At 37.4% G+C, this 16,174-nt stretch overlaps 1 protein-coding gene across 1 annotated transcript; it reads right to left on the reverse strand.

Moving 5' to 3' along the window:
- Positions 1-1,325: 1,325 nt before the first annotated feature.
- On the reverse strand, positions 1,326-15,875 carry LOC118788979. The gene is made up of 7 exons (XM_036545221.1): positions 15,800-15,875; positions 13,761-14,054; positions 13,257-13,493; positions 11,159-11,185; positions 10,758-10,784; positions 6,290-6,340; positions 1,326-1,564 (listed from the first exon to the last, which is right to left on the reverse strand). Exons 2-7 carry the CDS (start codon positions 14,026-14,028, stop codon positions 1,554-1,556), a joined length of 621 nt encoding a protein of 206 aa, XP_036401114.1. The 5' UTR covers positions 14,029-14,054; positions 15,800-15,875; the 3' UTR covers positions 1,326-1,553.
- Positions 15,876-16,174: the final 299 nt, after the last annotated feature.

A 16,174-nucleotide genomic window follows, 5' to 3' on the forward strand; every position in this document is an offset into this window, starting at 1 on the left:
CATTGGGCAGAAGAAAGCATCAAACAGAAATACATACAAATATGAGCAAAATGTTAGTATACACACATTTACAATGCATATGTAACATGTGCACTGACTACCTTTAATAACACCTATATTAAAATCCTACTTGTATGTAAATATTTAACCACATTTTAACTGGGAAGTAGAAGTGATATAGTTTCAGGTACATGCACTGTGGTAATGTACCTGAAACAGGTACAGGCAGTGTAAAGTGGTCAAAAGTATTTTTCTCTCCTGATGTGAACAGTTTTGTCCAAAATGTCAGGAACATAGCACATTTATTTTTTGTTTTAAAAAACAGATTTGACATGAGAAGTGTGAAATTATTGTGAAATTTCCAAAACGATGTGTAACTGGAATTCCATCAAGAACTTCAGACGGCTTGTACTTGTTAAGTGCTTTTACTGCCATGTGGGGTGGCTAGTTATGCAGTAAAAAAAAAAATAAATAAAATCATAGCGTGCAAATGCATCTTGGCAGCAGTGTTTGACATTTCTAATGTTTCTAATTACAGAAAGAAAAATTCAAACTTAAATTCAAATATAATTTAGTGCTTTTTTAGTACATTTTTCTTTAAACAGCGGCGTATGTTCTAAGAATCCTCAATATTTACATTGATAGTACATCCATTTTTTCTCCTATAAAAAAATCTTAAAATGATTCTAGTCCAATCAGTTCACAAGCAGTCTCAAAGAAACACACAAAACAGAGACGCACACCCACATAAACACACAGACATACAGACATGTTCATCCTTCATGTCTTCTGCTGGAGCTACGCTATGTGAAACAAGCACTTGTGTTCTCAGGTTATTGCATAAAAAACAAAAACATTCATGCCCTGTCTTCTAGCATCTAAATACAATTTTTTTTACCTATAAGTTCATCTTACAATTCATTGGAAATGTTTCCAATGTGTTAAAACGATCATTTGACTGTTAGTTGTTTGCCTGAAGTGTTTCAAGAAACAGCCATTCTGTCAAATTCAGACTGAACTTGTTTGGGTTTTGGTGATAACCAAAATGGTTAATTTCACTAAGGATATCCAGTTCTCTACCCTTCCCTTTTTGGAGCTCTCTGGCTGCCGCTGCTAGTGTCAGATGTTCTATGGTGTACTGCTCCAGAGAGGTAGCTTCACTTTGATTGCTCCTACTGTATCTCTTGCTGACTATGTGCAGATTCTGCACGATTATAATAATATTTTAAATGTATCCATTTTGTCTCCTAAATGACCTCAGAGATCTGTGTTTACACTGTGTGTGTGAGTGTGTGTGTGTGTGTGTGTGTGTGGGGGGGGGGGGGGGGGGGGGGGGGCAAGGGGTGGCTCCATGGTGGTAATGTCTATATATAATTAATATGATAGAAAACTGATCTTTGTTTTAAAATTACATTCCTTTTCTTTTCAATGACCATTTTCATTGTCTAACAAAAAGTTGCTGAAGTGATAGCATGTGTAGATACTGCGCAGACGTCGGATGATCATATTGTCGCACTGATCCACTTCAATTCTTCTCCAAAAAGTCTCAAAAACTAGTCATTTCCTACAATTAAAATAAAAAATACAAAGAATTTTAAAACTAGAAACAAGAAAGAAACTCATATTCATTCAAGGTCAGAATAAGATAAGATACTCCATAGTGCATCCAAATACAGATTACTCCTTACAACTAATTAAGAACCAAACCATTCAGTTGAATATTACACATATTCAAGTTGATGCAAATCGGGAAAATTAACAGCTACACAGAAAAATGTAAAGCATTTGAAAAAGCTCCCAGTAAACAGCTGACAGTTTTTGTTGAACCTGTAGCACACGCAACAATGTACAGAAATTATTTTGGGAAAGGAGAAACAGAGAAGTCAGTGTCTCTCGTGGTGGCACAATAGTTCCTGCCACGTGATGTTTGAAGGAAAAGCATCTCCACGGCAACACAGAGAGACAGAGTCAGAGTAAAAACAGCAAAGCGACAGAGCTTACTCACGCCTAATTCTGGGCTTTAAGCAGTCATTTGACATGTGGTTCAGTAAAAGAGGTGCACCTTATCTATACTGTTAGCAATTATAGTTGTCCAAGTTTGTTTGTAATGTCATTACTATGGTCGAAAGCTTGAAACATATTTCACAAAGTGTGCCCTGATGCACACCAAGTGTTCCAAACAACATAATGACCTACAAATATTAACTTCACTCGGTCTTCTCCATAAAAAAAAATCAAGGAGCAACTGAGAGGGGCAACTCCTGATGATTCTGGTGTTTCCTCATGAATACACACCCTGTGTGTACTCATGTTGTTGAGGTGGAGTCAGTTAACAACTCTACTCGGTTGCCTGCAGTCACTGGAGGTAAGAAGTAGAAACGAGAGAACCAGCATGAGGTCAGTGCGGAATCACTGTAGAGGGTAAAGTTTGGGCTGAACTGCTCCTAGCTGCTGACTTCTCATTTTACCTGGGTGTGAAGGAGGAGACTTCCTGTGAACGGAAGTGACCTATCCCCCCACACACAGTGTTGACTATAAAAACATGCATATCTGCTTCGGTCAGCTTTATCCTCAAACCTGATACTTGTCTGTCCATGTCAGGAGTCATACATTATCTAACAAGCCTCATCTGTCTAACTGGCAAAAAATTAAATGCAGGGCTGCTGGGAAAGTAGAGCTGTTAAGTGTGCTTGGGTGTGGTAACGCTTTGGCTAGTTTTCTGTTTGTCCTAATTTGTAATGTAAACTTATTTTATTTAGGTGAATATTTTCCTTCTTGTCATAAAAGAATAAATCTGCCAGTGCCTGTTAGATGTTACTTTACAGTAGCTTATATTAGGTTAGTTGTTTGCTGGTTACGTAGCTAAGGTTTATTTAAAATGAGATGCTCCGTGATTTTATTACTTCCCCATCTGCTATTATGTCCCCTCTACTTTAACTACTGCTAGAAAAATGGCTGCTACTTTACACATTGCCAGCTATTACATTTCAAATATAAATATGAATCACAAAGGCTGCTCCCTTTTAACTGCAAGGCGGACTTTACCTGTGTATGCAGCTGGCTAATAATAAAATAAGCTCATGAATATCTCATCAATATTCAAACCTTATTTTCAATAGAGTTTGAAAAAAACAAACGATCCTTTTGTACAGTTGTGAACATTAAAACACTGATACTGATACACTGATACTGATACACAGATTTTATAAAAAACATAACCTTCACACTGTGAATTTCCCTAACCTGAATGACAGGTAAAATTACAGGGGAGGAAAAGTGTTTTTTTATATTACAAATAAGCCTTGTATGGGCCAGGTGGTATGCATATCCTCATGTGATCACTTCCCCAAACACCTTTTATTTTTCTAGGAGAAAAAAAATCATTTTCAACTCCAATCAGATGCACATGTTCAAAGATTACTGTGATATAAACTTTGAGGAGGAATTCTGTGTTCTCCAGAAAACAGCTCCTTGATAAATGAGTTCAAACCACAATCTTTACAAAGCAGCATCCGTCAGCATCATAGCTTTGGGTGTAAGAGATTGGTCTTTTCAAACTGAGTTTACCCAGTACTCACGGTATCCACAGGGAACACTTAAATCATTTAAGTTGGGACTCAGAAAACATTGGGTACTGAGTGGCTTTAGCAAACTGAAACTACACGTTTTGATAGATGACATGGAGGCCTTATTGCCAATTATATTATATTGCGATGTATTTCTGATTTGCATTAATATATTTAAAATATACTGCAATACATTTCATCTTCAAATGGGTACGCAACAATGACACAAAAACGCTGATGAGATGGAGAAAAGAACAACATCTCTGCATGTCCAACTTTCTTTTGTACATCACTGATCCAGAAGCTTCTATCTTGTCAGCATTCTACACCAGAGAATCTCAGGCCGCAAATTAAAATGAATGTTTTCTATTAACCATTGCCACATTCCAAAATTACAAAAACTTACCTGACCTACTTAAGAACCTCAGTCACTCACTGTTACAATGATCTATCCTTCATGACTGTTTGTCCTTCCACATTCAAAATGTGATGTTATGATTCCAAACAAGAGGTTGTCCTCCAACCCCCTATTATTGGAGAGGAGTCAAAATAAAATTTTGAAAAATAATTCTAAGTCTTTTTTTTTTTTTATTCTTGCAGTCATTAAATGCGATTGGGACATTAGCTAGCTAGTTAGCTAATACTTAGCTACAAGTTGCAAGCTGGCTAAGATTGATGTGGGCAGGTCAATATACATACACTCAAAAAGAAATAAAAACTTTAAAGATGCCAAAAATAAAAATACCATATTTAAAGATTTAATATGCATAACGTACATATGCAATATTTCAGCTATGATTGTTTTGAGGGAAAATATTTATCATAACTCACTACTGGCAATTTCAGTCAAGAAATGCCATTAAACATGTAAATTGTTATTATTATGTGTGTTGCAACAATATGAGTCTACTCACAAAGCTAGCCTAACAGCCAGGTATTTAAACGCAGAACTGCAGCAGACAGAGGAGACTGAGACTGATCACTAATCAGTTCAGGCTAACAGGAAGCAGCAGCAGCAGGCGGGAATTCCAGGCAGCAAATATTACACATTACATGGTGTAGTGAAACACTTCTATATTATCACATTTTTATAGCTATAGCTTCTTTGCTTTAGTCTTATTCGTATCAGCAGACGTATACAGCCAAGTACATATACACCATGTAAATAATTTAAAATCATCATTAGCCTGTTGCATGACTACAAAAGCACAAAGAGGGCAGTTGGAGATGGACTGGAATCAGTAAGAATAAAGATCTAACCCATTCTCACTCCTACATCCACTGGATATTAACCCACGCAGAGGTTGCGTTCCATAACCCTAAACCCTACACCATACACTAAAATGTACTCAGCTACTTACATACAAAACTAAACTCAGTATTTCATGTGCATCAACATTCTGACACTGACATTTTGATTAGACTCACCAGCTTCACTTGATTGTTAATTTTGTTAACATTAATATAATCAGGCTCTTTCTTATCTGGAGAAATTAATACAAACAGACAAAACAAAAACAAAAACACAAAAAAGTTAGTATTAGAAGGAACATGAATATTACCAATGGAAGAAAAAGGAACCATAAAATTCCCCACAGAGGTAAACAGAATATTCCATACAGAGGAAACGCCCATCCCACACAATGAACAGCCAATGGATTGCAGGAGGAAAAACACAGAATTCCCACATAGTGGCAAAAAAACTCTCCCTCACAGAGGAAACTGTGATCTTAAACACAAAAAGAGCTGTAATGTTTCTCACATAAAGAACTGGAATATCTCACAAAATACTGAAGCAGCTGGAATATATCAGCAAAGAGGAAACTAGTATATTCCCCATAGAGAAGAACGGGAACATTACCCAGAGAGGGATCTAAAACTCCTGCCATTAGACGCAAACAATATTCAGTATACTAGAAATGCGCAAGGCTGTGAATATTCTGAATAAGATGTCGACAAGCACCACATAATCAAAATTTCCATTAATATTCCCACTTCTTCTAAAAAGGCTAAAGAAGATCATGTCACATCAGTGAAATCTGGCAGTAGTTTTCATTAGGTACAAGCAGTGTGATGGAAAAAAAACTGCTTCGCTTTGATCTTTCAAAATGGAATATGCCATGCAACAGTATGCTATGGATGGCTATCCTTGACAAAAGCAAATGGCAGCATGGGGAAATTACACATGGCTCTTCAATGTCTATAAAATAATTCGTATGCAATCCCACAGCACAAGCAGGCTTTAGATAAAGGTATACAACTAGGACTGACGGGAGAGCCTCTTACTTAACTAGTGCAGCTGTATTGCATTGCATTTGCATTGCTACATTGTTGTGTTATGGTGAACTCATCTACCATTACTGCATTATCATGTTCCTGTTTTGTCCTGTTGTGTTCACTTCTTCTTTTACAGTTCACTTGGCACATTGGACATTGGAAAGAACTGGTAAGTATCATTCCAATACTAATGCTGACAAAACAAATTAAGTCAAGTACATATGGTGTTTTGACTTAAAGGGGAGAGAGATACAGGCAGTTTACGGTATGCTGCCGGCATTGCAAAGGATGGGAAAAACAGCTTTATCACTGCTTTCATTTAGCATTCCAGGGAAAATAAATATAAAAATAAAAAAGAAATGCACTCTGCATAAAGAGCTGCTACTGGTGCAGCTGCAATCTTGGTTGTCATAAATATCATAAATAAAGAGCAGAATACAGCTTACCATCTGTAGTAGTATTTGGTTGAGGAGAGGTGTCTTCTGGTTTAGCATTTCCTGTAATTGAAAAAATATATATATTACTCACCCATGGAGCTCACATACAAGACCTGTCAGGGAGAACTACCATTCATGGCCTTTACAAACAACTCCTCACTGGACATAACTACACTAATGAAAAGGCTGAGGAACTTAAACTCTTTTTGACTGACCAGAGTCCTTATTTTATCATCATTATATATTCTGCATGTTAAGTATGTCATATCTTAGCAGCTACATACTACATACTTATATATTAAGATTCCTCTTACACTTTCCTTTTTGTCTGGTGAACTTTTCACTCATCACATTGGATAAGTGGACTGTTTGGCATCACCTTGGGCTCCTACAAGTTACAGCATGTCCTCACATGTATTCACTTTCCTTTCTCCTTTTTTCATTAAACTCAGTGCTTCTCACTTTTCCTGACCGTACCATTTTTATGGCTTTTCTCTAGTGCTCTGTTACTTGTTCTCATTTATTTACCTGTTCACTCCCATCAATACCTAAGATACACCAGTCACACCTGTAAGTGCTATGCACACCACAGATTTAAGCAGTTGAATAGGAATGAGTCTTGAACGCTTCTCAAGACTGCAACAGCTGTGCCCGAAAGTGGAGTGTACTTATGACTTAATGACTAAAAAGACTGGGGAGATTGTTCCTTTTCTGTTTATTAAGGCACTTCTCCCCAAATATTTTCAAATCCAACACTCATGCGACAGTGATTCTGGTGCAACAGCACTATCTGTGACAGAGGCATTGCTATCACAGCCCACAGCACCACCTAATTACATAGGTGGAAAATGTCATCGGAAATAAAATATCCAAGATTAAATATGCTTACATATTCTGCTTGCAAGAATCAATCAATATGCTTAAAAAACCTACTTTAACAACACTGACCGCATCACAGCACTCCATCCTATACCGTGCCAGCACTTTACATGGTGACAGTCACATAATTAGAGTGAGACATACTGTTCAATAGATTTACATAAAAAAACTGTACCTTCAGGTACATTTTGTTGCATATTTATTGAGTTAAGCTAAGGAAATGTTTAAATTAACTAAAAGAAAAAGATAGAAACATGAATGTCCATATCATCAAGTGTTTGACAATTAAACTTATAAGAAGCATAAGTCTTTTGGTAAGTAGGTAAGTATAAGTCTTTTAGATTTGCATTCCTGGATTTGCCATCTGTTTCACCTTCTTCACTGCTGTTTTTGGTTTCTCCAGGCTGAGACTGATTATTCCTGTCCTCTGCCTCCTGGTTCTCCTCTGAAGACATCAATATCAAAATACAAAAATGTAAATAAATAATACGAAACAGAATATCACCTAGAGAAGGAAGAGGAATATTGTCTATAGAAGCAACAGGAATGCTCTTCACAAAAGGAAGCAGAAAAGTCCACAGAAAGAGGAGGAAAATTTCCAAAATATAGAATTTGATTATTCCACAAAGGACGAAAGGAACAGAAAAGTTCCAAAAGTAACTGTAATATTCCCACAGAAGAAACAGTCAAAGGACCAAGTGCCCAAACAGTTAAAAGAACAAAAGAACAAAAGTCACACAGACAGCAAACTACACAGATATAGACAGAACATTTCCCATTTAAAAAACTGGATCATTCCACAAAGCATGAAAACAGCTTGGATATTTCTGTGAGGAGGGAAATGGAAAACTCCCAAAAGTGGAGTCTCTCATGTAGGTGATAACTCTTTTGGATTTACACTTTTGGATTCACCTGTTTCATTGCCATCCTTTGTTTTTTCAGGGTGAGCATGACCATCACTGTTCTTTTCCTCATGGTTCTCTGTTGAAAATGTCAAAACCAAAAAAAAAAAAAAATGAAAAACAAATGTACAAAAATGTAAATATCCAAAAGAAACTTAATATTACCCGGAGAAGGAAGAAGAATGTTATCTATGCAAGAGACAAGAATACTCTCAACCAAAAGAGGCAGAAAAGTCCCAGGAAAATTGGAATTTGGGATATACACCACAGAGGACACAGTAACAGGACCAGCGTGGAGAAATGCACAGTGCCCAAACAGTGGCAAAAGTACACAAAAAGAATCAGAAAGAGCAACTGATACTGATTAGTAGAGTATGGAATCAATCTACAAAAGCTGATAAAGTGCCTTACAGTGAAAACATGTAACATACTGGACTGAATACATGCAGTCAGCAAACTGCACAGAAAGAGGAAGAACATTTTCCATGTAAAGAACTGGATTATCCCACAAGGGATGAAAGGAGCTGGAATATTTCTGTAAGGAGGGAAATGGAAAACTCCCAAAAAGTGCAGTCAAGGAAAGACATGGAGCCAATGATTGATATGGCACTCGTCACACTGGACAAGTTTGCTTGGGATCAGACAGTGACCATGCACAGCGTTATAGCCTACAGTGTGAGTAAGAGTAAAGACAGACAGTGAAAGACAATTAGTGTAGAGTAGCGTAGAGTATTCAATCTGAATTTAGTGAAGGACATTGGCTGCAGCACAATCATGTATCCTACACACTGCAACAAATTCACATGAAATTTAAACAATGTCAGTCATATTATTTAACGATGGGTCAGGTCAGTTCATCAGCAGCTGGTTAGACTGGTGCGAAAGTCCATCATATTAACGTAACTTCTTTGGGTTTGAACTTTTGCATTCACCTGTGTCACTGCTTTCCTTTGCTTTCTCAGGGTGAGCATGACCATCACTGTTCTTTTCCTCATGGTTCTCTGTTGAAAATGTCAAAACCAAAAAAAACAAAAAACAAATGTACAAAAATGTAAATATTCAAAAGAAACTTAATATTACCTGGAGAAGGAAAATGAATCCTGTCCATACAAGAGACAAGAATACTCTCAACCAAAAGAGGCAGAAAAGTCCCAGGAAAATTGGAATTTGGGATATACACCACAGAGGACACAGTAACAGGACCAGCATGGAGAAATGCACAGTGCCCAAACAGTGGCAAAAGTACACAAAAAGAATCAGAAAGAGCAACTGATACTGATTAGCAGAGTATGGAATCAATCTACAAAAGCTGATAAAGTGCCTTACAGTGAAAACATGTAACATACTGGACTGAATACATGCAGTCAGCAAACTGCACAGAAAGAGGAAGAACATTTTCCATGTAAAGAACTGGATTATCCCACAAGGGATGAAAGGAGCTGGAATATTTCTGTAAGGAGGGAAATGGAAAACTCCCAAAAAGTGGAGTCAAGGAAAGACATGGAGCCAATGATTGAGATGGCACTCGTCACACTGGACAAGTTTGCTTGGGATCAGACAGTGACCATGCACAGCGTTATAGCCTACAGTGTGAGTAAGAGTAAAGACAGACAGTGAAAGACAATTAGTGTAGAGTAGCGAATCATGATAAATAAAAATGAAACTATTCAATCTGAATTTAGTGAAGGACATTGGCTGCAGCACAATCATGTACCCTACACACTGCAACAAATTCACATGAAATTTAAACAATATCAGTCATATTATTTAACGATGGGTCAGGTCAGTTCATCAGCAGCTGGTCAGACTGGTGCGAAAGTCCATCATATTAACATAACTTCTTTGGGTTTGAACTTTTGCATTCACCTGTTTCATTGCTTTTCTTTGTTTCTCCATGCGAAGGAACATTACCATTATCTTTTGCATCAGCATCAACTTCTGAAGACATAAAAAAATATATATTTTTTTACAAAAATACAGATATCACATGGAACCTGAATATTACCTAAAGAAGAAAGATGAATATTAGCTCCAGAAGCAACAGTGACACTCCACACTACAGGAAGCAGACAATTCTCCACAGATGTAGCTGGCATATTTCCCACAGAAGGAACAGTCAAACAGTTGACACAACCTTCATGACAGCTGATACCACTTGGAAAGTACATTTATTGATATAAGAACCAACCACTTTTTCTGATCATAAACACTAGGGCACAATCATTCCTTTAGTTATGCTTTTTAAATGTTCTGCTTATAGGAATAATTTTTTGGCTCATTCAAAACATGTAATACCATACTCAAACCAGGGCAATAGTGCATAATCGGCAAAAGTGTCTAGAATTTACATAGACTCAATGCTGGATCTTGTGCCAATTACTGAAGCACACAACACATAAAATATTTGTTGTGCGGTTTGGAATACATGACCAGTAAACATGTCAGGAAAAAGAAAGGTTGTTTTGGCCAACAATAATGGCATCTTTTTAGTCTATTGTCTCAAGACCAAACAAAGAGAGGCAGATAAGACATTAGGAATTCTATAGTTTACACCTAGAATATGAAAGAAATGGAGAGCTATAAATATGAAAAGAAAACATGACAAATAAATTCTGCATTAAAATCAGGCGACATGCAGCTGCAGACATGTGTGTGGTATATATAAGAAAATGTCCAGTGGAATTTAAAATACTTACGGTTCAGAGGTTGGCTTTCAGGCATTGCTGTAATTTAAATAAAAATGATTATGATATCATATTACTGTGATGCAGAACTGTGAGCTGACTGGAGAGTCAACCATTGGTAAAATAATTCGAAATGAAGCAGTACAACACAAGTTACTAGCTAGCAAGTTAGCCAAGCGTCAGTACCACCATTTAAAAAAGTGAAATTCCCTTTCGCTAGATCATACTCTGAACTCAGTGGTTCCCATTCTGTCCAGCAATGGAACGAGATCATTTGTCCACTTAGCTACAATGTCTGTCATTTGCAGGGTAGAATTAGACCTGAGATATGAAATGGCTATATGTTTATTTCACATGTTAAATTGAGCTTCTCCTTAGTAAAGGATATGAAAGAGCATATCCTAAAGCATCACCTGGACCTGGTTTCTTCTGGAACAATCCTGGAATAAAATAAAAATAGACATTAGAGGAATTATGGTCCCAGCAGAAACTTCTTTGTGATTTTTTTTTTTTACAGTTCACAAAAAAGGAACGACAACATACTCATCCACTGGGTGGTTATTTTGTTACGCTGGAAATCTCCTTTAGAATGAAAGCTTCCTTTTTTACTTTATAAACCAAAGCCAGCATTCTCTATGAGCCCATGGAGGGCCAAAACCAAGCGTGGACAACTCCTGCTCAATGGTGCTGGGCTACTGAATGATGCACGCTACCGACCAGCCGGCTGTGCTGTACTGTTGAAAAGTACACACATTTACACATTCACAAAAGCATGCTGTCTCTGTCTGCACTTGTGTTCACTACACACACTGCAAGTTGCACTGGGCGGGAGAACAGGAGATGAAAGTGGTAGCTCTGTCAGACACGCCCTGACTATGCTGTCACAGTCTGTGACTCGTCCCCTAATGTCTGCTCTCCATCGCTGGTTAGGGTTTGGGTTCAGCCGTTACCCAAGTATTTTGTTTGCTGTGTTCAACTTGCTTTCTTTCCCTCCACCCCTCCTCTGTTAAAACGGTTTGCACTGTTCTATTTGGGGTGTGGGGTGTATGTGTATGTGTGTGCGTAAGCCTACAGACCTGGCCAAATAATGACTCACCGCTTTGAAAATTCCTCTAAAATGGCGAAAGGAAACCACACAGAATAGAGGTCAAGAGTGTGTCTCTGTCAGACATACTAACTCTACCCTGTCCTTTGGGTAGGATGCATATACAGTTGGGCGGCAGGGTTCCTGATTTCTGTTTTCCATTACTTTTCAATGACATATTATGGATAAATGCAAGCTTTTGCAAAAAGGATTATTTCTATTACTGTGATTGTCATATTCTTGTGATCACTGCTTTGAAGATGGAAATGCAGAGAAAAAATGTTTTTTTGAGATACATAATTTTTAAATAATGTGTCTGTGGAGACACATGAGTAGACTGACAGTGAATCCCCATAATCAGTGACTTTGGTTATATGCTTAATATGCAAGCTTGTGAGGTATCCAATTGGTGTAAAATACCAGCACAATCACTAGACTTGATGTCAGGTTAGTACACTGGCATGAGATATATATTTATTTCACATGTATGTAAAACACATACATAAGTATGAAATTCACAGTGGGACTGTGGGATACTGTTTTCAGAACTTTCCAGGATGAAAACATTTTCAGGGATCCCACACTCTCACTGGGAACCCTGCAGAGCTGGGGGACAGCTGATGCCACGCCCCTTGTGAGACAGGGAAAGTCAGCTAGTATAAGCAGAGGAGGAGACTATGGAATGCAGCATGGAACAAGATTTAACCAAGCTCCTGCTGTCATTGGGTAATTAGAAGACTGACAAACTGAACATCTTGATGACACAGCAAAAAGTCAATACATATTATCATACTTATATTATCATACATACTATCAATACATGGAATAGGTTGCCAGGTCATGTAGTTGAGGCAGAGACCCTTGCTGTGTTCAAGTCTAGACTTGATGCAGTTTTGGATACTCTTTAATTAAGAAATGGTGAGCTTAGTTGGGCCGAATGGCCTGTTCTCATCATAATATGTTCTTATGTTCTAAGTCACTGATTGAACTTCTGATGTCTCTGTGTTTAGCTCTGTATGTTGCTCACAACTAGTGGATAGATGTTGTTTTATTGTAACATTTTCAATACTACATTTTTGGATAATCTTAAGTGAGTTTTTATTTTTCTTTCTTTTGAAAAGAAAATCCTTACCTGCCAGCCACTTCCGAAATATATAGGCCAAAAGGAAAATCACCAAAATTACAGGGACACTCACTCCTGCAATGATTGCAGAAGTGTTTCCTGCTTCATTACCTTAAATTTGAAACAAAGAGAAAACAGCACTCAGACAGAAGTAACACAGCAATGTTTTTATCACTCTCCGGAACCTTCCAAAATCAAAGGCCTGTTACAATTACCTTTTAGTGAATACATATTATGCATCATATGTAGTTATGGTAAAGCTAAAACATAAGAAATTTTTCTTGAGTTTTCTTGATCTACTGACCTGACGGAAACAAGTCTCTCACATGCACAGGATCACTCTGCGCTGAACTCAGGCGGTTGCTGAATTTACAGTGGAGGATATCCTCAATGTCCTCAGCTGAAACCGTCAGCTTGTCCCCTTCCACCTTTTTGCTGCCTGTCCACTCATACCATACATTTTCGGTGCCTTTCCCCTTACAGGTCAGATTGCAGATGCTGTCAGAACATGAGGATTCAATGATTGGCTTGGAAACAGGATCTGCAGAGGAAAACAATACACACCAGTCTCAAGACATTTTCGATTTCAGACAAGTTATTTTTTAATTTGTTGAAAATTTTTTAAAATGAGGAATTACCTTCTATTGATTCCATCAAAAAGTAATAAAGCATTAAGTGATTCTACGCCCCTTTGACTTGTGCACACCCTACACATATAAGCAGCTCAGACACAGGAGAGCATCTTTAACACTAGAATATCACTAGCAACTTACTGCAAAGTAAATGAATAAATCAGGACCTTACTCACCAATTACAATTAGATTGTATGCCTTTTCAATTGACTGCCCATTGATTTCAACGGAGTAGCGTCCATTGCATTTATTACTTAAAATGCTAATGGTCAGCACCCCAGTGGATATATTCAGCTTTGTGCGGTCCTTTTCTTTATAAATGCCATAATAATCTGGTGCCGGATCCCCCTCTTCCCACTCCGCTGCTTTATCATTTCCATGCTTCCAGAGGATCCTGGTGATCTTGGAGGTGGCTGCAGGCAGTGTGGGAGTCAGCACTACCATCCCATCTGAGAGACCAAATGTCTGTTCTGCAAAAGAACAAATAAAATCACTCAGGAGATCTTTCAAAAAAAAAAACAAAAAAAACAGGTGATTTAAGCACAACACATGGAAAACCACCACTGCCTGCTAGTGTGTCATGGAGTATGCATAATTTTAATTTGTGAATTTAAAAACTGCTCATGTCTGTGCCTGTGTTTCAGCAATAATTGCTTTGACTACGCTTGATATCGCTGGTACAGTGGCCACAGTATCGCAGCAGTGTGGATGAACATTGGGCCTATTTTAAGGTTTAAATCAACTACAAGTACCTATGTATGTGAGTTGTTCCATAATTCTTCTGTATTAGGCATCCACCCGGAAGAGCCCTTACTATTTTATTTTTAAATAAACAAAATATTTTGAAATTGTTTTGGGGGTCTGTCACCAATTACACTGCTTTCAAAGGGTCATACAAATCCCAAAATTTATTTCACTACATATCTCTCTTTCTGGATTACACAACCTCACTGTGCATACTGCGAAATGGAGGCAGAAAAGATCAACTGGTTGAAACAGAGCTGTTTCAACTGTAATGTCACCAAAATAAAATCCTCATTAAAATATACATGGGTTAATCGGTCCAGGAACAGCCACTTGGAACATTCTTTTGTAACTTACATTGAAACTGTAAAAACCCTGAATTTCTACAGCAAATCTGAAATCAAAAAGGCTATTCTTTCATATCTGATTCAGTTCAAAGGGGTAAATCTCTGTCAGCTGTCAGAGTGAGTTCTGTTGCCCCATGAGATGGTTTAGTGTACTTAGATACCCCAGAATGACATCGCCCTATTCCATTGCAGTTTCCTTGAGCTGCTGAGATTTACTGTGTGTAATGGGTGTTGCTTCAGTATTCACTCATTCTCTATCTATCTATCTACCCTGTTTTCCACTTTGTGTCTTGAATTATTTTTTTTGTCTCCCACATACTGATGAAGGGCTTGGAATTGTTTTTAGCCTGTAAGTCTAAGTATTAACTTTGTTTTAATTGTACTCGTATTTTTGAATGTGTAATATGTTATCTATGTTTTCAATCAACATCATTCTATTTTGTGTCAGACTAAATAAACCAAGAAGAAGAATTAGGATTGTATTGTGACTAAAATTAAACCATAATTTAATGACCTGTTCTGTATTTCCAGCTCATGTGTAGTAAATACCATGAACTCACAAAAATAGTAAACGTGGGAACTGGTAGAGATGTTTAATAAGAACGCAGCCCATAGACTGACTGCCGCACGGCCACTTCTCGTCTTTAATTCTAAATAAAACCGAAATTATTCCGCGTAGGAATTCCCCCACTGAACAGCGTGCATGGGTGCGGTTCATATATAGGCCTAGTTTTTTTATTGTAACTGCTATCAGAACTGATCAATTTTATATTCTCTCATGACAAAAATTATCGAGAAATAAATCACTAAAATGTTGCAAATATCGTAAAAGTAAAGATGAAACTAAGAAATGGACACATAAATACAGTACTACGTTATGTTCATAGAGTCTAAGGCCTAGTTTTAATTGCAGACTCAGTTACATCGATAAAGTAGCTAGCTAGATACTTTTTATGATACAAAACACAGAAAATACACAGTAATATAAAATCCTTCGTAAAACACCTGCGACCAAAGCAAGACAGCAGTATTTTCCAACATCATGGCGTACATTTCGTCCAACGCAAAACGAACAACATTTAACACTGGGTCCGGTTTAAATCGGAACACGAAGTTAAAATTACCTGGGTTAACGCCTCCCGCTATTCTGCCGATAAAGAATAATAACAGCAACAGGGCCTTTACGTTCACCACGTCCTCCATATTAAAAAAAAAAAAATGTTTTCTTCTTGTCTTCACACCGCAAAATAATCTTTAGAAGACAAAGCTATAAACTGTGTTCCCACCCAAGGAAGTAGTCTACATAAGTGAAAGTGAAACTAAAATAAAACTTCCTGTTTGTAAAATAAAATTAACGTGGCTTTCGCTATAATTATTTTTGCTGTTATTGTTGTTATTGTTATTGTTGTTGTTTCTGTACTTCGTATTATTTTACTGTTATTAATATTGTTATTATTACACGTTTGACGTTATTCCAACTGCCGATAAAGCTTGTCTTT

This window comes from Megalops cyprinoides, chromosome 14, assembly GCF_013368585.1.
Source record: "Megalops cyprinoides isolate fMegCyp1 chromosome 14, fMegCyp1.pri, whole genome shotgun sequence".
Classification (NCBI taxonomy): Eukaryota; Metazoa; Chordata; class Actinopteri; order Elopiformes; family Megalopidae; genus Megalops; species Megalops cyprinoides.

Bases quoted from the DNA above. Each gene is read 5' to 3' on its own strand.
- LOC118788979 (XM_036545221.1), bottom strand. From the start codon at position 14,028: ATGGTAGTGCTGACTCCCACACTGCCTGCAGCCACCTCCAAGATCACC. The intron at 13,494-13,760 runs GTGAGTAAGGTC...TTTCCTCTGCAG, and splicing joins ATACAATCTAATTGTAATTG to ATCCTGTTTCCAAGCCAATC. The intron at 11,186-13,256 runs GTCAGTAGATCA...ATTTTATTCCAG, and splicing joins GAGAGACTTGTTTCCGTCAG to GATTGTTCCAGAAGAAACCA.